This window comes from Hypanus sabinus, chromosome 4 (genome assembly GCF_030144855.1).
Source record: "Hypanus sabinus isolate sHypSab1 chromosome 4, sHypSab1.hap1, whole genome shotgun sequence".
Taxonomy (NCBI): domain Eukaryota; kingdom Metazoa; phylum Chordata; class Chondrichthyes; order Myliobatiformes; family Dasyatidae; genus Hypanus; species Hypanus sabinus.
In genome coordinates, this window is record NC_082709.1 from 109,311,428 (window position 1) to 109,333,707 (window position 22,280).

A 22,280-nucleotide genomic window follows, 5' to 3' on the forward strand; every position below is an offset into this window, starting at 1 on the left:
GTTGCAGAGCTACACCCATTGAACACACTGTTAGAGCTACACCCATTGAATACACTGTTACAGACAGGAGCAAAGTGGAAGTGGTCAGAAAGATGTGAAAGAGCATTCGAGGAAACAACTGATGAACTGCTCACCCGTTATGACCCATCAGACTGGCGTGTGATGCGGCACTGGAGCCATTTTGTCACACACTATGAAAGACGGATCAGTTTCAAGGTCAGACAAGTAGTCCTAGCGTGTGATTACTGAGAAGACAAGTGGACACCCGGTAGGACAGCTGCAAGAACTGGACCCCTGATGTACACAGTGGACGTTGGAGATCAGACATGGAGAGATCATATGGACCAGATACTGGATGCTCAGCCGAAGAACACACCCGAGTCGATCGCATCCACCGGACTTACTGCTCAGTGATGAACATGTCACTAATGACACCTGCAGCAGACAGAGTTGTCTTTGACAAGATACCGGACAAACTTGGTGTCACTCCACTGCTCCAAAGGCAGTATCCTGAAAGAAACTGAGTACCAGCCACAAGACTGAATCTTTAGTATAGTGAAGTTAGTTACGGACTGTTATTGTGAAAGCATTTCTATTTGAATATGGTTTGAAGGGAAATTGGAGGTTTTGTTACATATACAGTTTAAAAAAATTTTTTTTTATTAGTTTTTCAAAACATTTTACAAATTAAAAACCCCAAATCCCAATGAGGAACATTAAAACAGTGCAAAATTAAGCATACAATAACAATATGCTACAAAGGAAGAGAATTTAGCAAAGAAAAAGCACCTAGATTAAAGACAAGTAAGCTTAGTTTCCTCCCCAAGCCCCACAACACAAGAAAAAAACAACAGCAACTCCAGACCAACCACAACACAATATAGAGAGAATAAGTCAGGACAGCTAAGCTCCCAGACTGTGAATACACTCAGCAACAGAGGATAATAATGCCTTCTACCAGAAAAAAAAAGGAGCTGAAAGCAAGGGACCGAAAATAAAAAAAACCCCTAGTCAAGAGGAAGGTTATGAAAGTAACATATACAGTTTTATGTTAAGGGGAGGAAGTATAATGTATGGATCTAAACCTTTTAGGGTAATGATTCCCATTCGCACTACACATGGACTGATTACACCAGTGAATACACTAGTTAAAACCTCCCTCTCCAAGTGTGTGCTTTTATTTTAATTAATATGCAGTTGCACAGGTCCAAAACTAACCTTCTTCCAAACCACAGGTACTCACCATGAACAACATCCTTTTATAATCTATTCTTTTTTTAAGCCGATACCATCAGTTTAAGTTCCTCATATTCAAAGTTTCAGTGCAAAAGAACCCCTCCTTTTCTTTGTGTTGAAAGTTTCTGTCTTTGCGAATCTCCCCAAAACTGATTACCAGTTCCAGCAAGCATCAAGCTGTCTCTCCTGGGCTCATTGACCAACTTCCCTCTGTGCCCCACATGAAAGAAAGCCGACAAGTGCTACAATTAGTAGCGAGGAAGATTTCTCATGAACAACAAAATCATAAATGCATCTCTAAGGAGCCGTGAAGCTGTTGCCCTGAACGTACAACCAGCCTTTAGTCACTGATTACTCAGGGACTCGCTTGGTTTATAATGCAGGTGATAGTGAACAGCAGCTTTCTTTATAACTCTTCCCTGACAGGCCTTGAACCTCAATATTAACTGTTTCTTGCTCCAAATATGCTGCCTGATCTGCTGATCACTTTCTGTTTTAATTTCAGATTCGCAGCATCTGCATTTTTAGTCCCTCCACAACTTCTGCCGTCTCCAAATGGATCCTGTAACGAAACACATCTTTACTACCATTCTCCCCCCTCTGCTTTCCGCAGGGATTGCTCCCTCCACCATTCCCTTGATAATTCGTCCCTCCCCACTAATCTCCTTCCAGGTACTTATCCCCAAGAGTGCTACACCTGCCCATACACCTCCTGTCTCACCTCCATTAAGGGCTGCAAACAGTTCACAATTCACCTGTGGATCTGCTGGGGTTGTCTATTGCGTGCAGTGCTTCCAAGGCAGCCTCCTACATTGGTGAGAACCATCATAAATGGGGGGGGGGCACCTCTACTCCATCCGCCACATGCAGGGAGTTCCCTGTGGCCAAATGTTTAACTCCCATTTCCATGTGTCAGTGCACAGCCAAGGTGAAGCCATCCCTCAGGGTGGAGAATTAACACCTTGTATTCCATCTGGGTGGCCTTCAACCTGATGGCATGAACATCGATTTCTCTTTCCAGTAAACAGCTTCCTCTATTCCCCACTCTGACCTTTTACCTCTTCTCACCTGCCTATTACTCTCCCTATGTCCCCTCCTCTTCCTCCTTCTCTTTCAGTCCACTCTCCTGTCCTATCAGATTCCTTATTCTCCAGCCCTTGACCTTTCCCACCCACCTGGCTTCACCTGTCACCTTCCAGCTATCCTCCTTCCCCTCCCTCCACCCTTTTATTCTGATATCTTCCCCCTTCCTTCTCAGTCCTGAGGGATGACCTCGGCCTGAAACGTTGACTGTTTAGTCGTTTCCATGGATGCTGCCTGGCCTGCTGAATTCCTCCGGCATTTTGTATGTGTTGCTTAGGTTCTCAGCATCTACATTTTTAGTTTTCTTTTTTCAAACCTCCTGCCTCTTGGTGGATTTGTGGGTCAGGAAGGCTGTGAGACAGATAGAAGTGAAATAATGCACCGTTGGTCAGTCAAGGTTCAGTCCTCTGTCCCATTCACAAACAAGAGCCTCTTTAACAAATCTGAGGGAGCGATGTGCCTGCTACTCTCCCTCGGGTTAGGTGGTATCTAAGAATCTGTTCGGGCTCTGGTGTTGAAGTGGCTTGGACCACTGAGTCAGGGAGATGGGAGTTCCAACTCCACCCAAACTGTTGAGGAATTTAAATGCAGCTAATTAAATAAAACAAAAGACTGTAAAGTTCTGTACTATCACAAAAACCCACCTACTTCACCAGGATCCTGCAGAGGAGGTGGCCTGCCCTCCTCATCCTGTTGTCCCATTGAGAAGCTCTGTCCTTAACCACAGGGAGGAAGTGCTGGAGAGGATGCAGAGAAGATGTTGCCTGGATTGTGCTACTTTGGTAATAAGGAGAGATTGGACAGGTTGGTCTTATTTCCTGTGGAGTCGAGGAGCCTGAGGGATAGCCTAAGAGGGGTGTACAAAATTACGAGGGTGGTAGATAGTCAGATCCTTTCCCCATGGTGTGGTTGTCTAAGGCAAGGGGGTGTAGGTTTAAGGTAAGAATTGGGAGGGCTAGAGGAGATAATGGAGGATTTCCCCCCTCCACGCGGAGTGGTAGGACTGTGGGACATGCTGGAGGTGGCGGCAGCTACTATCACACATTGAGGAAACATGCAGAGGAGCACTTCAGTCAGCAAGGACTGCAGGTTACGGCACTAATGCATCGAGATGGAGTTAGAATAGGGTTAGGGTTCAACAGTCATGGTTGGCTGAAGGGCCCATTTCTGTGCTGTACAACCCTATACTCAGCCAGCTTCTCGCATTGGGATCAACAGCAAATGGCTCCCCGAGTCAGTCTTACCCACGTCCAAATGACCAGTTACGAAGTGCTGGTACTTGCAATGACTTTTGTAAGAGAACCACATCTTCCTACCAGGACACAATTCTCAGCTTGAGCTCGTTCTGTGGACATCGCTGCTTCAGACTGCCACCTTGCAGGAGAAGCTAAAGAAACGTTCACAGTGGACCCGAAACACATTTGTTCCAGGGATGGTGGGACAAAAATCGGTCCATAAAAAACTTCAGCAAGCTCACGGGCTTGGTACAAAACATCTGAAATGGGAGCGGAGGAGGCTCCTGCCTGCTGTCAGCAGCAGGATATGGTCACGTTGATGGCAAGACTTCCATTAGTGGCGAACGTTCGGGCCATCACTGTGTCGAAGACCAGACTGTCGGTGCTGGTGCTGACCGAGGCGGGCCCCTCAGCCACCCCTCGCGGAGTGGCCTCCCACGTGAGTCTCCGGCGGTGGCCGTTCAGCAGGAGCCGATAGGAGAAGCCCTCCGCTTGCCTGGATGTGCCGAGCAGCAGCACGAAGGCCAGGAACCGCTGGCGCCCCTCCTCCTTCTCCAGAACCAGCACGAAGTGGTGTCCGAGGCAGGACTGCACAGTCACCCAGCTGGCTGAGCCGGGCAGGTGGACGCCGCAGGCCAGGAAGACCACGCTCTCTCCCTGCAGCCTGGCCACGCTGTGGTGGCTGCTGGTCAGGTGCAGCAGGAGCGCACTGAGGGGGCCCTCCCATTCACAGTGCGCTCTGCTGCACGGGCAGGTCAGCAGGCGTCTCTCGGAGAAGTCCTCAGCGCTGGGCACCACCTCACGATGCAGGGAAAGCGGGTTTCGAGTTGGCAGGTGCTGGGCAGGGCGGCAAAATGAAGGGGAAAGAAAATACAGGAGAGCCCCAGTTAACGTTCAGACGGTCATTGTCATAGACAGTAATAAACAGCAAGACTGCGTCACCCCAGAGCAGATGCTGGAACTGGGTTCACAAAGCATGGAATCAGGCTCGTTGGTCCAGCGTATCCTTGTAAGGGACCAGGTCCTGTCCACGTGGTGGAGGAACTCAGCAGGTCGAGGAGAAAAGGAGCTGTCGACATTTCGGGAAGGAGACCCCACAACGACGAACCCTTTCCTCCCACACAAGCTGCTCGATCTGCTGAGTTCCTGCAGCAGATTGCCTGTCGCTCCAGACTCCAGCATCTGCAGTTTCTCATGTCTTCAAGGTACCCGTCCGTACCAATCCCGCTTCCCCCCCCCCACTTCTAAACACCAACCTTGCCTCATAAGGCAATCGTTCATTCCAAGTACTAGATCCCTGAACCTCCTGTAACCTCCTTCAAACAACGACAAAGGGGAAGAGCAAAGGTACAAATCCATGGGATTAACATTGAGGGTTAGCTCAGGTTGTGCAATTATGCAGCATGCGAGGATGCCATTAAATTATATATAATAAAAACATTCACATCTGTCAAGAATATGCCTTTGAAAACCCGAGCATATGTTTGAGAATTTCAGGTTCATTGCTATCAAAGGCTGCAATTTACAATGAATATCAATTTCCACAGTTGGGAAGTGATTTTATTCGTGTTCTCATTATGTCTTCGACTACAGAATCACAATGTAACCTGTCATGTCTGAAATGCAGCAGATGGATAACCAGTAGCAGGGATTTATCACTCACTCACAGTTGCATACATTGCTATAAAGCCACTTTAAGATGCAGACTTCGTTTCAAATTCAGCCACTTCAGATTTGCATTTAATTTTGGGAAGCAAGCGGGAATGGCGAGAGTACACGTGGCAGAGCAGGAAGAAAACGGGAGACGGAGAATGTGGCAAGTGAGCTGATTAAAGGAGGTGAAACGACTTCTTTTGTTGGACCAGATCAAAACCAAACCTGTAGCTGAAGGCACAGCTGCTTTTGGTAAAAAGAGACTGAAGAGCCTGCTGAATAAAAACAATGGTCAGAGCTAAAAATGAGATGGGCGGAAGATCAAAGTACCGATTTCCTTTAAGGAAGATCAAAACAGACATGTATCTCAGAGGACTTTCAGCACACCATGTTGAAGAGCAACCTCTCACCTACACTAAACCGACTCTAATAACATTGTCTTCTCCCCACGGCCTCCCAGATTCATTCACTCACCTACTCGATAGGATTAACCCAACTCCTTTGGGACGTGTTAGGAAACCCACAGTCACAGAGAGAACGTACTTTGGACAGTGTGTCTTGTAGAGCTGCTGCCTCAGAATGCCATTCCAGTACAGCGACTGATTTGCTCCATCTGTTCTTTTGTCTCTGCACACTGGCTGTTTTGACATTTTTCTTTTAAATAGGTTCCGTTAGGTTTCTTTGCTTTGCGACTGCCGGTAAGGAGAGTTTATGTTTCAGGGCTCTGATTAAGAGAGCTGTCCCGCAGTCTGGACGAGCCAAAACTCGACATAGTTACCCTATGGAACCTTACATGCACTATCCAGACTCCACCTTTACAATCCCCAGGGACGTTCTGCCTCAGGAGCAGCAAGTGTTCAGGACCTTCGCATAAGTCATTGTGTCAGGTCAAACTTGGGAAATGCCTATACTCACTCACCCTCCCTCAGCTAATGAATCAGGGCTCCTCCACGCTGAGCCGTACTCTGTGCAGGGCACAGAGAGTCGTGCGGGTGCCCATCGCCAAGGGGGGCTTGCTGCCATTACCAGAGACTGAGCCCTGGGCCCGGACAGCTGACAGACTGGGTCTGGGGCTGCCAGTGAACAAATGAGCGATAGATCTACTCAGACCAGGCCTCACCAACCTACCTGTGGTGAATGCATTTGTCCAAGAGTGGATTGGTAGGAAAACTGCCACGTGGTCCTCATAGATACAAAGTCCTGTCTCTACAGCGCGGCACCCCCATCGCTCTGTGCCACACACAGCTGGGAGAGCTCCTGTCTCACACTAGACCCAGATCTTGGATACTGTTTGAATTCACACTGAGCACACCGGACTCCTCCCGCCAACATACCAGTCTAATTGCTTCCAGTGTGTAGAGGAGTGGTGAATCTGGGAACGAGCAGGAAGTAACCTGGTATGGATGTGGATGCAGGATAGACAGCGAGGTTTCACTGTCCGGGGGGGCCTCTGACACTGTGATAAACGAGAGGGAAATGGAAACGAGTTGGCAGCTTGGAAAATGGGTGGTGTGTAGCCTGAGGGGAGTAACGAGAAAAAGAGTTAAATGTACTTGTGCCTCTAAAATCCCAGGGGCTTGTTTATGACAGAATTTGGCATTAAGATTTTAAATGTTCTCATACCAGTGTAGGTGATCAAATATTGCTTTCTCTAATATTTACTTTTTAAGGAAGAAAGGGATATGGAAAATTCAGGAGGAAATTCTAGAGTTTAGGGCCTCAGCAACACAAATGTGAACTTCTGGAGTAAAGGTCAGGGGTCACTAGAGGTCAAAATTCAAAAAGCACAGAGAACTCAGAGGGTCATTGCAATAGGAAGGGGTGGGACCTGATTTTGAGGAAGAGAGTACAGATGATGTTTGATACATACATGGAAAATATAATGAACAGGAAGAGTGTGAGGACTTGTTAAAAGGAATCAATGGAGACCTGAACTAGCACATTGTTACGAGTCGTGAGCATAGTCTGGGAGCCAGTGGATGGACAATCCCTTTGGGAACGATATCTCTGTTGAAGACACAATGATAGACAGGAAAGTAAGCTGTAAGTAGGACACAGGAGGCTGCAGAGGGTTTTATATAAGTTGAGTGCTCAAAGGTTTAGCAAATGGAGTATGATGTGGGAATGCATGAAAATGTACATCTTGGTAGGGAAAATATTAAACAAAATCACATGATCTGAAAGGTGAGAGATTATAGAGTCTGAGATGGAGGAATCTCTATATGTCCTAGTGCACAATTTGCAAACCCGGGTTAACTGAACAGTTCCTACAGACAGAAACCCAATGAACCAGACAACCTCTGCCTTTACCGTACACACATTCTGGATTACTCTGATACATTTAATTCGATAAGCTGATATTTATTCCCTCGTTGTTTTGGTAAAAGGTGTGTAGGCAGAACTTTATTGCAATTCAGAGCTTGTTATCACCCTTTGTACCCCAGGCTCTTGTTTTCATATTTTTCTTATTAGGCAAATTAAAATATATTTTCAAAAAGCAACAAAACAGTAAAGGAAATGCAATTTTCAAAGCAAAGGCCACTGAGCTAATTTGAAAAGAGGCTCATGAATAAACTGGAGCCAAAGTAGGACAATTAGATGGTTAGATGGACCACATCCTTTTCCACACTCACAAAGACATCCCTCTCCACTCATCTGTTCAATTAATAGTAGTTTAAAATTTAAGCCAGCAACTCAAAAGCTTAAATTGAAATTCTAGTGATAATGTCAAACAGAGAGACACTCTGAACTCTTATGGTGACTCAGTATTCTGGGAGTGTGCACTTGGGTCATGGTAGAATGGATGTAATTCACTCCATCACCGTCCAGGTGTTTACAGTCCAGCCCATTAATAACTTCCGTATGCAGTATCTGATGGGCATCTGTATTTTATTTAACATAGTTACACTGCGTGGCCAAGTGGTTAAGGCGTTTGTCTAGTTATCTGAAGGTCGCCAGTTCGAGCCTTGGCTGAGGCTGCGTGCGTCCTTGAGCAAGGCACTTAACCACACATTGCTCTGCGACGACACCGGGGCCAAGCCGTATGGGTCCTAATGCCCTTCCCCTGGACAACAACGGTGGTGTGGAGAGGGGAGACTTGCAGCTTGGGCAACTGCCGGTCTTCCATAAAAAACCTTGCCCAGGCTTGCACCCTGGAAACTTTCCAAGGTGCAAATCCATGGTCTATCGAGACTAACGGAGGCCTACACTACACACAGAAATAGCCCCTTCACCCGGTGCCTACTTACACTGATCATACACTTAATCTAGTCTTATTGTTGGGTTGAGTTGTTCTCTGATCTTGGCAATTTACTTGCAAACTTTTCATCACCATACGAGGAGACATTAACTGTTAACTGTGGTGTGTTCTCTGAAGGCTTGGCCTTCATATACTTACCTATCAGCTGATTGGTTGTCATTATGGAAATTCAGTTGTGATGTAGGGAGGAAGTCTCATCGCAGATTGGTTGTGTGACGAACTTTGTCCACAATAGGATCGAGGTCTAGTTTTATTCTCTCCACATTCTTGTAAACTCCCCAAAGGATTTTACTGCCCGGCTACAGACTGTTGTGTTCATTATTGAGGGAAAGTGCAGAGCACACCAAGACGCCAGCGTGCAGGGTACTGGACTGAACTTGATGATTAACCTGCTTGTACAGTATGTGTGAGTGGCATAGCAATACCCTCATTGACAACCAACACGCTGACAAGGAGCAACCACAATTTCTTGGAGCATAGAAGGAAACCCTGTCATAGAGAGAACGTACAAACACCACTCGGGCAGCACCATGCTTGGCAATCCCAGCTAAACAATCCCCAAGACCACTGCACGAGAGTGAGATACAGGGAAATGATAAACTTATCTTTGCTCCCGGACTACTGCAATAATTCTGAGTGTCCTATAACCATATAACAATTACAGCACGGAAACAGGCCATCTCAGCCCTTCTAGTCCATGCTGAACACTTACTCTCACCTAGTCCCACTGACCCACACTCAGCCCATAACCCTCCATTCCTTTCCTGTCCATATACCTATCCAATTTTACTTTAAATGACAATACCTAACCTGCCTCTACCACTTCTACTGGAACAGTTTGTGTTGCCCAGTGCAAAGTGGAGCCTCCCACTGAACATTAGTTAGTTAGTCCGTTCCTCTCCGCACCCTGCCATTTCTTTAGAATTTGTATTTTTTAATTTTTAATGAGGCTGAGTTGCTAGCATGCAAGGAGCTGGTCAGATTAGAAAGTGAGACCAATTCCCTTGAAATCTGATGCAGATGTCAATACACCACTGGCTAGTTACTCTACATCAACAAGCTACGTAAGGTGCTTCAACAGGACGGTTAACAAAAGTATTGGAGCATTGTAAAGGTGCAAAAAAAAAGCTTCACACAAATACTGTGTGTCAGGTGGATGGAGTGGTAGTTCTTACAGAAACGTCTGCATGATGCTAAGCAACATACTGAGGTCAGAATTACTCAATGATGCTCATCCCTCACCCTGCAACTGTGCCAGTGCCCGTCTCCAGAGCTCTCAAGAGCTCCACAATCAGTAATGGAACAAAAACCTCTTCTTCTGGAGTGACCTGGGGCATCAACAACTCATTCCTTCCGACTGGCAACAGACATCATCTACGTACATGCTGCCACCGTGATGAAACCCCAGAGAAGACACAGGGGATTGGGCTGAATGAGTTCACGTGGGGTGGAGGGAGGACAAATATGGAATGAGAAGGGAATGACGAAGTGAATGTGGAGAGAAATTATCATGTTGACATAATGATTATCAGGTGGTCTGATGAGAGGTGGCAAACTAGCATGTTGATAAAAAGGAAAGAGGATCTGATGAAGTGTGTATGGAGGGATTTATTGAGAGACAGTGCCTATCTGGCCCTATCCTCTCCACCCAGCATCCCCCCGTTTAACTCTAGCCTAACTGCAGGACAACTTACAAAGACCAATTAACCTACTAAGTGGTACGTCCTTGGACTGTGGGAGGAAACCGGAGCACCCGGAGAAAACCCAAGTATTCCACGGGGAGAACATACAGACTCCTTACGGATGACATTGGATTTGAACTCTGAACTCCGTCACCCTGTTCCGCGCCATAATAGTTGTCGCTCGAACCACTACGCTACCGTGGCACCTACATTATAGAGGGCTATGAGGAGATGGCATTGAAGGATGGGGAATATAAAGAGGAACGATGAATTAGATGAGACAGGTATGGAGTATAGGGGATCCAATGTGGGACAGGAATACGATAAGGTAGATATGGAGGAGTGGAGATGCAATGCGCAGATGTGTAGAGGGAAGATCTCCTGAGGTAGGGATGTCAAATAGATGGATCTGATAGAATTGTATAAATGTAGCCGCATTTACCTGCGGGAAGAATACTTTGTAAGTGAAGTCTACAGCACAATCTGTGACACTTAGTGAAATAAATATCCTTAAAAACCGCTCAGTCTGTGTGCCATTAGTAATATCAGCAGATCATACGCAAATTAATAAATATAATTATTTTTCCACCCAGAGCAGAACTGTAACAGGCTGATTAAACACTAATAAACCCAAGGCTACAAGTAACTGCTATACTGTAAATGCTTTGCTAAGTGCTGTTCTTGAAAAGTACATTTATTTCCCCAATAATATAATTTCATTATAAGAGACAGTTCTGTTTAAATGTCGAATAAAAGAGATTTTTAAAAAAACTCTATTCCCTAAAGGGATTTCTTTGCTCGCTCTGAGTCAGATTTAAGGGGGAGGGAACACTGATGAAAATAAATGCCATCACCAATACAAAAGGTTTTTAAAATATGCAAAGCTGCCAGTGTCACAATTCATTTATTGATCCACCTTCTATATTATGTAGGATGAAGCCCCAGAGGGGTTGCATGACTTTCCTAAGGCTCAATTTGCATCTGAATATACTCTCAAAACTGCACTTTCTCAATATAGTTTCGAGAAATGGTTGAAGAAGAAAAATAAAACCCTCTTTTCCACTCGGATTTGCTAATTAAACCAGCCTAGCTAACAAGTTGGGTTCTCAGCCAGTTTACCTGATGGTTGAAGGTGGAGGTTGCTAGGACATTAATGGGCAAGATGAGATTTGCTTCATTTGATTACATCATCGTGATGCTCAGACTCAGATACTTTGAGCCAAGGGTTCAGGATCTTATCTTCTCCCCTGGGGTGAGCAGCTGTCAATCTTCAACTCCTCGACCCAAATGGAAATGAAACACTAGAGTTTATGTAACTATCAACTTGCAACACCGGTTGCACATCCCGGCAGCGATCTGAAAACCAATCCCGCATTTGCACAGCTTCCACTTGAAACTGGCTTTTGTATATCCCTAATGCTTCAACGAGAAGGAAGAAAAGAGCTGTTTGCAGCTGGCCACTCGGATGAAAAATCTGCACTTCCGTCTCTTTCTAGCTCACTCTCTGCTGTGACTTTTGTTATTTTGCTGCCCCGATCCCCCCCTGAGCCGGGTCCAGGCCTGACCTCCAGTCCTCCCGTCCAGATTTTGTGCCTCCTTTTCCTGACTGTGCAGTATTCCCACATCCCAAAAATTATCCTGGTAGGCTACTGGCTTCTGTAAATTACCCCTTACTGTTGCTAAATAGAAACCAAATCAATGTCCACATGTGAGACAGAGGATGTCATAGGAGGACATGGAAATGGGGGGAGGGGAACAGATGGATTGGTGCCCAACCCCACCCACCCGGGAGTCAGCATGGACTTAATGGGCCAAATGGTCTCCTTTCCTATTGCAATCTTAAAGGACGATAAGGAAATTATCTTTCTGATGGAACATTAAACTAAGACATTGGCTGTGCTAACAATCTGTTCACGGGATTTTGTAGAGAGGGATCAGGCCAGGTGGGGAGGGGTGGATCATATGTACCCATGAATGGTGGGATTCAGTGATATTACTGCAACAGATCATTGTCGTCATAAACCGGTGCCACACTTTGTTCACTGCAACGCCGATGCGTTTGCCAGGCTCGGGTTGGTCTGCTTGGAACCAGGACTGACTTTGATCAAAAAGCCGTCCTAAATGCAGGGGTCCAATCTCCCTGAGACCCCGAGGTCAGGAGGGCGTGTGTACAGCAACCCTTCCTGTAACAGGGAACGGAAACGGGCTCTCTGCAGTCACTCCACCACACTCCCTCAATGCAATGTACCGTGTTAACCCTCCACCCCTCATCTTTACGGAACTAGCTGCCTTCTCCTTAAATATATTCCATGACCCAGCTGTGGTAGAAAATTCCACATGCTCACTACCCCTTAAATCTCTCGGCCTGATGTTTTGCTGTGCATTCTGGTGGACGCCGCCCGCAATTGGAAATGTTTTTCCTGCGTTCAGCCCGTTGAACCCTGTCAGGATTTGAGGCGGGGGTGGGGGCACGACCTGAGCTCAGCTGCTGTCCATGTGGAGTTTGCGTGCTCTCCCTGGGAGCGCTGGTCTCCTCCCTCAAGAACGCGTAGAGCAGTGGAGTCGGCTGACCGGTTGCTGTAAACTGCGCCCAGAGGGTACGGCGAAGTATGGAGAATGCCGAAGGAAGAGTGAACTTAGTGTAGAATGACAGCGAGCTTGAACGTTGGTACTAAAGGCCCAGTTTGCTGGCAGGACACTAAGTTCCCTAACACTTCGGTGAGATTTATCTCATCCTTCCGAGCGCAGGAGAATACAATCCCACCTCTCCTCATACAACAGTCCCTCCTTCATTCAGTGCACAAACAAATCTTAGGCCAGGAGCACAAAACCGCAGAGAGTCCTGTACCCGGTCCCCATCACCTCGTTACTCCCCGCACCTCCCACACAATTCAACATCTTTAGAAAAGGGATAGCTGATGTTCACCGACTGGTTGCCAGGGGCAGCGGCCGAGATAAAATCAGAAAGGACCGGCGAAAACGCGAGTGGGGACCTGGGCGAGAGCGCATCGCAGTTTCCAGCTGCGAACTCAGGACCCCGAGAGGCGGCTGTGGATCTGAGTTTGCCGACGGCTTTAGCAGGACGGGCCGACCGACGGCTTACAGGCGCCTAACGCGAAGCGCGGAGCCGCGGCGAGCGACCTCGTTCCCTCGGGTTCACTCCACCTGTCACCGGCCGGCTCAGGGGGGGGGGGGCGAGCTCTCCTCGGAGACGTGTTAAAGGCAGAACCCCTTGACTGAGGATCAGGGTCACCCCGGAGAGAGAAGGCCCGCCCAGGGTTACAAGCAGACACCGGGGCAGCGGGTACTACGGGCAAAAAAACGGGTTACAGGAAGCGCAGCCCGAGTTTGTGGAGACAGTTGAGGCAGGAGGGTTAGAGAAGACCCTCCGGGTGAGGGCGGGGAGTGGGTAGTTTTACAGGCAGGCTGTCCGGGCCGGGTTAAAAGTAGACCCTCTCAGGTCAGAAGGGTAAAGGGCAGATTCCTCCCTCCCCAAGTCAAGTGGGTGCTACAGGCAGCCCCCACACCCCCGAAGGGAAGTTACAGGCGCCAGCGACAATCCTCATGCCCAGGACTGGCCGCCCGCGGACCGGCAGACTTACCGTCAGGCTGGGTGTCGGTCGCACGACACACACAAGTTGGACAGCGGCCGAGAAGGCGGCTCTCGCCTTGCAGTACTGATATCGGAAGTGCACGGCGTCCAGCACAAAACCGAAGCAGTGCGTGAAGAAGAGCATCCCAGCCAGCACCCGGAGCGGAGCGGGGAAGAGCAGAGTCCCAGCCAGCACCCGGAGCGGAGCGGGGAAGAGCAGAGTCCCAGCCAGCACCCGGAGCGGAGCGGGGAAGAGCAGAGTCCCAGCCAGCACCCGGAGCGGAGCGGGGAAGAGCAGAGTCCCAGCCAGCACCCGGAGCGGAGCGGTGAAGAGCAGAGTCCCAGCCAGCACCCGGAGCGGAGCGGGGAAGAGCAGAGTCCCAGCCAGCACCCGGAGCGGAGCGGTGAAGAGCAGAGTCCCAGCCAGCACCCGGAGCGGAGCGGGGAAGAGCAGAGTCCCAGCCGGCACCCGGAGCGGAGCGGTGAAGAGCAGAGTCCCAGCCGGCACCCGGAGCGGAGCGGGGAAGAGCAGAGTCCCAGCCGGCACCCGGAGCGGAGCGGGGAAGAGCAGAGTCCCAGCCGGCACCCGGAGCGGAGCGGGGAAGAGCAGAGTCCCAGCCGGCACCCGGAGCGGAGCGGGGAAGAGCAGAGTCCCAGCCGGCACCCGGAGCGGAGCGGGGAAGAGCAGAGTCCCAGCCGGCACCCGGAGCGGAGCGGGGAAGAGCAGAGTCCCAGCCAGCACCCGGAGCGGAGCGGTGAAGAGCAGAGTCCCAGCCGGCACCCGGAGCGGAGCGGGGAAGAGCAGAGTCCCAGCCGGCACCCGGAGCGGAGCGGTGAAGAGCAGAGTCCCAGCCGGCACCCGGAGCGGAGCGGGGAAGAGCAGAGTCCCAGCCGGCACCCGGAGCGGAGCGGGGAAGAGCAGAGTCCCAGCCAGCACCCGGAGTTAGCAAGTTCCGATCTTTCCCCTTGTCGGAAGCGCTCGGAGAAACCCAGCAGCCAATCAGGAACTCGGCAATGTTGTCCTCACGATCCCGGCCTCCAATAAAAAAGAGCCCCGCCCACACCCCTCGGCACGGAGTGGACTGAAACACGGCGGTGAGTGTCCGCCGGAGAGACTTGTGTTACAGCAGCACGGGAACCGGCGGTGAGTGTCCGCCCGAGAGCCCGGGTGGTCTTCCCGGAGAGACTTGGGTTACAGCAGCACGGGAACCGGCGGTGAGTGTCCGCCCGAGAGCCCGGGTGGTCTTCCCGGAGAGACTTGTGTTACAGCAGCACGGGAACCGGCGGTGAGTGTCCGCCCGAGAGCCCGGGTGGTCTTCCCGGAGAGACTTGTGTTACAGCAGCACGGGAACCGGCGGTGAGTGTCCGCCCGAGAGCCCGGGTGGTCTTCCCGGAGAGACTTGTGTTACAGCAGCACGGGAACCGGCGGTGAGTGTCCGCCCGAGAGACTTGTGTTACAGCAGCACGGGAACCGGCGGTGAGTGTCCGCCCGAGAGCCCGGGTGGTCTTCCCGGAGAGACTTGGGTTACAGCAGCACGGGAACCGGCGGTGAGTGTCCGCCCGAGAGCCCGGGTGGTCTTCCCGGAGAGACTTGGGTTACAGCAGCACGGGAACCGGCGGTTTGCTTTTGAGTTCATAGTCTTTGCTGAGCGAACACACCAAGTTAGCGTGGCTGCTGATTCAAGCGAGCAAAATAAACATCTGCAGGACCCGTGAACACTACCTCGTTACTCCTCTTTCTCGCCGTTTGTTTTTGTAACAGGTATTTGTTGTGTTGCTTTGTAAAAAAGCCTCAACACAAATTTCACAACATACAGAGACATAGTGGCCGCTTTATTCGGCACAGGAGTGGAACCCGGTGCGGTCCTCTCATTCACTTCAGGGGACTCTCCCCCTCCCCCACCCCCACCCCCACCCCCACCCCACCAGGTTGGGGGCTGCACAGATGGAGTACAACGTGCTGCTCCTCCAACCTGACAGTCGCCTCATCGAGACAGTTGGCAAGATCATCAACTCAATGTCAGAATGGGACCGGGCAGATGAATTAAAATGAATGGCCACTGGGAGATTCCACATTCCTGACGGATGGAGTGTAGGTGAACAAGTGCTACACCTGCCCCTACACCACCTCCCCTACTACCGTTCAGGACCCCAAATAGTCCTTCCAGGTGAGGCGACACTTCACCTGCGAGTCTGCTGGGGACTGGTATATGGTACTCCTGGTGTGGCCTCTGGTCAGACATGACATAGACTGGGAGACCACTTCGCTGAGCACCTATGCTCCATCCACCAGAAAAAAGCGGCGTCTCCCAGTGGCCACCCATTTTAATTCCACTTCCCATTCCCGTTCCGACATGTCCATCCATGGCCTCCTCTGCTGTTGTAATGAGGCCACACTCAGGTTGGTGGAGCGACACCTTGTATTTCATCTGGGTAATTTTCCTCGGGATCTATAAAGTATGTCTGTAGCCTCCAACCTGATGGCATGAACATCAACTTCTCAAACTTCCGGTAATTACCCCCTCCCCTTCACCATTCCCCATTCCGATTTCACTCTCTCATCTTCTCTCCTTACCTCCCTCTGGTGCTCCTCCCACTTCCCTTTCTTCCATGGCTTTCCGTCCTCCTACCAGACTCCCCCTTCGCCAGCCCTGTATCTTTCACCAATCGACTTCCCATCTCCTTACTTCACCCCTCCCCCCTCCTAGTTTCACCTACCACTTTGTATTTCTTCCTCCTCTCCCCTCACCTTCTTACTCTCACCTCTTGTCTCACTTTTCCAGACCTGATGAAGGGTCTCGGCCTGAAACATCGACTCTTTCCTCTTTTCCATAGATGCTGCCTGGCCTGCTGAGTTTCTCCAGCACTTTGTGTGTGTCACTTCGTGGGTCAAACATGTCGTGACACTCTTTGCGGCACACCACTGTTGTAACATGTGGTTATTTGAATCAGTCTGACCATTATCCTCTGATCTCTCTCATTAACAGGGCATTTTCACCCACAGATCTGCCACTCACCACAGATCTGTTCCTTTTCTCTCTTTTTTCACACCATTTTCTTTAAATTAGAGACTGTTGTGTGTGAAAAGTCTGGAGCAGCTCTTTGACCAATGAGAAAAGGTAGTGGAGGAGAACTTGAGTGTTGACTGTAGACCATAGGAGTTACCATAATGTTGCAGTTAGCCTAACCAGATTTGCCTTCTCTTTATTTTTGAAGTTGGTCAGGATTCAGGATTCAGGATCCCTTTCAGGATGTGGGGTATTTATGACTGCAGTTCTAACCAACAGATTTTAGAACTTCAGTCAAGATACTTACAATGTGTGTCGTCTTCTTCCTTTCAGTTGTATCTCAAGGATCCTGACACCATCCAGAAGAAAACAGCCCACTTCACTGGCAGCCATCAAGTGTCTAAACAGTCTTCCCCTCCGCTACTGGTGCACTGTGGCTAAAGTCTGTGTAATCCACAAACGGTTACTTGTCCAGGCTTCTCCAACAGCACCTCTCAAACCCATGACCTCTTAACAAAAGAAATAAAAACATTTAAAAGAAGATACTTATTACTAGAATTAGCCTTTGAACTTCAAATAATATCAGCAACTTGAAAAATCCCTGTGCTTCAATCCTTAATGACTTAACCGGATGCTGACAGATCTGGAAAATTGTGAATATTAACTTGATTGGATAACATCTGTATTTGAGTAACACCCGTACTTGACGTGCAGAGAAACAGTGATTTTTTTTGATCCAGTTGTAATGCACCCCACACCTTTGTCTTGCCAGGGTTGGAGTAAATTAGTTCCCCTTTATCCGTGATGAGTCATATTTAAAACCCTGCAGTTATAATTTCCTCAGCCACATGTCATGTATATTCATGCTTACTGACCCCTATGGAACCTCTGTTTCACTGACCGTTCTGGTTCAGCTTTCTATGTTGCATCACTGTGGGTTCTGCACCAATCAGTTGGGATACAGGAGATCAGCAGTTTCTAAGATTCTCAAACCACCTGTCTGATACCAACAATCATTCCATGGTCAGGGTCATGTAGATGACATTTCTTCCCCATTCTGATGTTTGGTCCAAACAACAACTGAACCTCTTGACCATGTCTGCATGCTTTAATGCATTGAGTTGCCGCCACATGATTGGCTGATTAGATATTTGTATTAATGAGCAGGTGTACCTAATAAAGTGGCCACTGAATGTATGTCTGTGATAGGACACCTGATTCTGAGGGCAGGGATATTACATGGATGGGCGAAGGTTCATAAGGCCAATAGGTCTAGTTTGCATTGGCATCTTGGTTGGCATGGGCTAGATAGGCCAAAGGGCCTGTTTCTGTGCTGAATGACCTGACGACACTCAGAAATGTAGGCTTCTTTTCATTGTCACTTGCAATTTTTGCTGACACATCAGTGCTGGCTGCAGAAGCTTAATAAACATTCCCATAACTCCAAAGCATAAACGAGCACAGATACTCTGCAGGTCTGAAACAATAAGAATCAACACTGCAGTCTAATGCATTGACCCCTGTTTCTCTCTCCACTGATGCCACCTGGTCTAATGAGAATTCCCAATATCCCCTGTCCTGAGAACTTGAGTAATGAAAGGGTTACTGTGAAGTAGTCAGGGTTAGTGAAGCTGGACTCTCACCAGTGACATTCCAGTCACTCTGATGGGGGTTGGAGATGCTGAAAGCATTCAAGAAAACACTACGTAATTAGTACTCACTCCCACTAACTCATCCCTTCCGCAGCCCTTTGTGTAGGCTCCCTGGTTGTCAGTTTTAGACCATAATTCTACAAGACGTACTGTACGAGCTGAATTAGGCCTTTTGGTCCATCAGTTCTGCTTCAAAATTCAAATATGGCTGATTTATTTTCTCTCTCAATCCCACTCTTCTACCTTTTCCCATTATCCCTTACTAACCAATAACCCTTTAAATATACTCAAGGACTTGGCTGTCTGTAGCAATGAATTCCACAGATTTACTACCCACTGGCTACTAATGACTACACAACCTCCTCAGCTACCTTGGGCGACAGTCTCCCCGATCCAGGTGTTGTTCTGAAAAGCTTCCCAATCCTCTGGCTTCATGCTACTTTTTGCTTTATTGTGTGCCTTTTCTGCTTTAATGTGATATCTGACTTTCCTTGTCAGCCATAGTTGTCTCGTCCTTCCTTTGAAATGCTTCTTCTTCTTTGGGGTGAACTGATCCTGCACCTTCCAAATTACTCCCAGAGACTCCAACCATTGCTTCACTACCATCATCCCTTCCAAACAACCTCGGCCAGCTCCTCTCTCACGCCTCTGTAGTTCTCTTTACTCCACTGCAATGCCAATACATCCAGTCTTTACCTTCTGTTCCGTACCCACAACCCTGTCAAAGTATCAGCAGCAAAAGGACACACCTGGAGTCTGGTTCTGCTGTTAACAAAACACTATTTTGTTAGTAACTACATCACATAGTGACTTAAATTAGGTAAATCAAAAGTTAACGGTGTTATGCATATATAGGTGTAAATATATAGATCCCCAAACTTCTTCAAGCTCAGGTGGTAGGTGATACAGTCTTACAATGGTATGTAAGAAAATTCAGTTCAGATGCACAGGTTAATTAATGCAAGGTGTTTGTAACCCAAAGGCGAATATTGTGAGAAGGCAATTATGTCGATATTCCACAGATTCCACGACAGCAATACGAAATAACAATAGCAATAGGTTTTATCTTCAAAGTTGTTCCACTCCGCACATGAAATATCACCAACAGTGATCTTCAATGAATAACCTTTCAACACAAGTGGTACCGCACCCGAATTCAGCTACGGGACATTTCAAAGCGTTGGCCGCAGGATACTCAAACAGAATCCACATTTGGATTATCACCAACAGTAGCTGATCACAAAGGGGACCTTCTTCAAGGGAACTACCACCCAGGCAAGGGTAAACACACCGGTAGATTCCACAAGTTTACCCCAATCACACACAATGTGATAGCCACTTACCCAGTTCCAAGACGTACGAAATAACACCAACAATGATTTGCCACAGGGGTGCCTTTCTTCAGTGAACTACCACACCCAGACAAAGGGTAAGCACACACGTGGCATTCACAAAGGTTTCCCCTCACCAGGAAACCCACTCCTGTGGATTAACTAAGTGACAATCACACTTTCGTATTCGAATGGAAACAAACTCACCCTCACGGGCTACCGAGGAGAGAGTCCAAACAGTGATCTCTTCGTCACCAGGTTTCTTCTGTTTCAAACCTTCCTCTCCTCTCCTCTCCTCTCTGCAAACTTCTTCTAGTTGCAGAAACTTGTGGAAGTCATTTATCAATACTCTGGATTGATCTCAACTCACCCCTTTGAGCTACTGAAAGTTTAAACCAGTGACCGACTCCCTGGTGTCTTCCATTGACTGAAACCATCTTGACTCTGTGTGTCTGTGACTGTCCTTGTAAAAAGTAAACAAGCTGCAGAGAAGCCACAGCACCGATTGTCCATCCAATAACTCCACCTCTCTCCACCACCGTAACCAAGCAACTCTGCAGTCAGCGGAAAATCCAATAGTATCTAAAAGTCACAGAATAAAACTTAAGATTGCATCACACTTCTCCCTCTCAAGCGTACTTTTGCTCTAAATATCTCCAGATTTTTCATTTATGCTTTGCTTGTTTTGCCCTTTTTAAACTCTTCCCTTTGGAAGCAAAGATCATGCCTTGGCCTGATTGACATAGTGCCCTTCTGTCTGAGATTTACCCTGTAGGTAGCATTTATTTAAGCACGATACACTGCCTTTCATTTCAACAGTGTGGGTTGGAGACATGACGGTTCTCAGAAATTGGGAAACGGTAGATGTGGTTTAGATTAAATGAAGTTGAGAGAATGAATGATTGGGATATCTTAGGGCATGGATTTATTGATAGGTCTTAGTATTGATGACTGATTGATTAATGATTATTAACAATTAGTGATTAGTGATTATTGTTTAATTATACAATTTCATTTCCTCTCTCTATCTTTTGCCCTCTGGACAATCTCAACATAATCCTTAATTTTTCTGTTACTCTCTCAATGAATTCTCTCTTACACCATAGGTCTTCCTCCCTCCATTCCTTTGGCCCCACCTAGTAAACCATTCACCCACAATCCTTTCCTCCAAATATTATGCCACCCCTCTGTCCCTCCATTACACCTCTCTCTTCCTCTCCGCATCCTCCCCAATGATAGGACTAATTTCCCACAAAATCATACTCTCCCTCTGTGAATCTCAGTCTCCCTGATAACTGTTTGTTCTCTTTCTCTCCTGACTCTCTGTACCATCCACCACCAAAGCCAATCAACAGCTGGCTCAAGCAAACATGTAAACTAGCTGTGGTGTAAATGCAAAGATGGACAACTTACCCTCCTGTATGCTGTCTGACAATTCAACCCACACATTGGTATCACTTTATGTTTTCAGATGTTACAGTCTGACATCTCAGTGGCCCAGAATCAATGAGTGCAGCTTTAATCACACAGGTCAAAGAAGTGAAAAAGTGAGACAAAAACTCCTTCCTGTTTTCATGGCTGAAAAGATGAATAGATGAAATACCGTACACTGTATAAAGTTTGTAAATGCCATAAAGCAAACAAAATCACTGCAGCTTTGCTGGCTGGAACTTTGGAAAGAAGAGGCCAACTACATTTGGCTGAATAGCAACAAAACCATTCAAGTGTTACACGAGCGTGGCAGTGGAGAACACAGGCGCGGAGGCAGAGTCGGGAGGCATTATTGACGTAGCGAGCGTGGAGTCGGTGTCCAGGAGAGTCGTTACCCAGAGTCCTGGGTTGGGACAGAATCCAGGAGAATGCTAGACTTAGAACTAACAGTCCTAAGAACCATGAAACGAGGTTACTCACACCGGAGTCGACCAACGAACTGGCAGCTCCTTGTTGTGATCACAGGGTCTCTATCCTGCATTTTCTGATGGAAAGCAAGTGTGTGTAGTTAGTGGAACCTGAGAATGATTGGAAACTAAATGAGGGGATTAAGGCCTAATCCCTGAGGTAAATAGCAAGGTGGGGGTTTGCCAGAAGGGACCATGACATGAAGGTAGTTAACACTCGTGGAGCACCGTGTCCTTCTGCTTACAGTAAATGGAAGCTTCACTTTTAGTTCAGTGACTTCCTTGTTATTTATAAGAACATAATTGTTTTCTCTGCTAACAATTTTTGTTAGGGCAGTCAGTAGAGAGACTGAGATCAACAAAGTACACAAAAGCATAAGGTTTAGAGGGGGAAAGGACCAAATACAGGCAGACGGGGGTAGACACCTAAGTTGGCATGGACGAGTTTGTGCTGCATAACTCTGACCCTAGGAAGCAGGTGCAAGAGCTGGAGTATTCAAACCAGCTCCATCATACAACAGGTCAGTGACACATTCCTCCCTCAATAACTTTATTATCTAGTAATCTGCCGGCATGTTTTGAATGAAATTGAAGATTGAGCTTCCACAGCCCTCTGGGCTACCCAATGGTTCACCATCCTTTGAGTCAAGA

At 47.9% G+C, this 22,280-nt stretch overlaps 1 protein-coding gene across 1 annotated transcript in view; it reads right to left on the minus strand.

Annotated features, from left to right (window-relative positions):
- Positions 1 to 637: 637 nt before the first annotated feature.
- LOC132392154 (uncharacterized) overlaps positions 638 to 22,280 on the minus strand; it is a 28,661-nt gene continuing 7,018 nt past the window's right edge. Inside the window, exons 2-3 of the mRNA XM_059966004.1 lie at positions 13,751 to 14,682; positions 638 to 4,391 (exon numbers count right to left, since the gene is read on the minus strand). Of these exons, the coding sequence (XP_059821987.1) occupies positions 3,849 to 4,391; positions 13,751 to 14,682 (1,475 nt within the window). The 3' untranslated portion in view covers positions 638 to 3,848. The remainder of the gene's footprint in view (positions 4,392 to 13,750; positions 14,683 to 22,280) is intronic.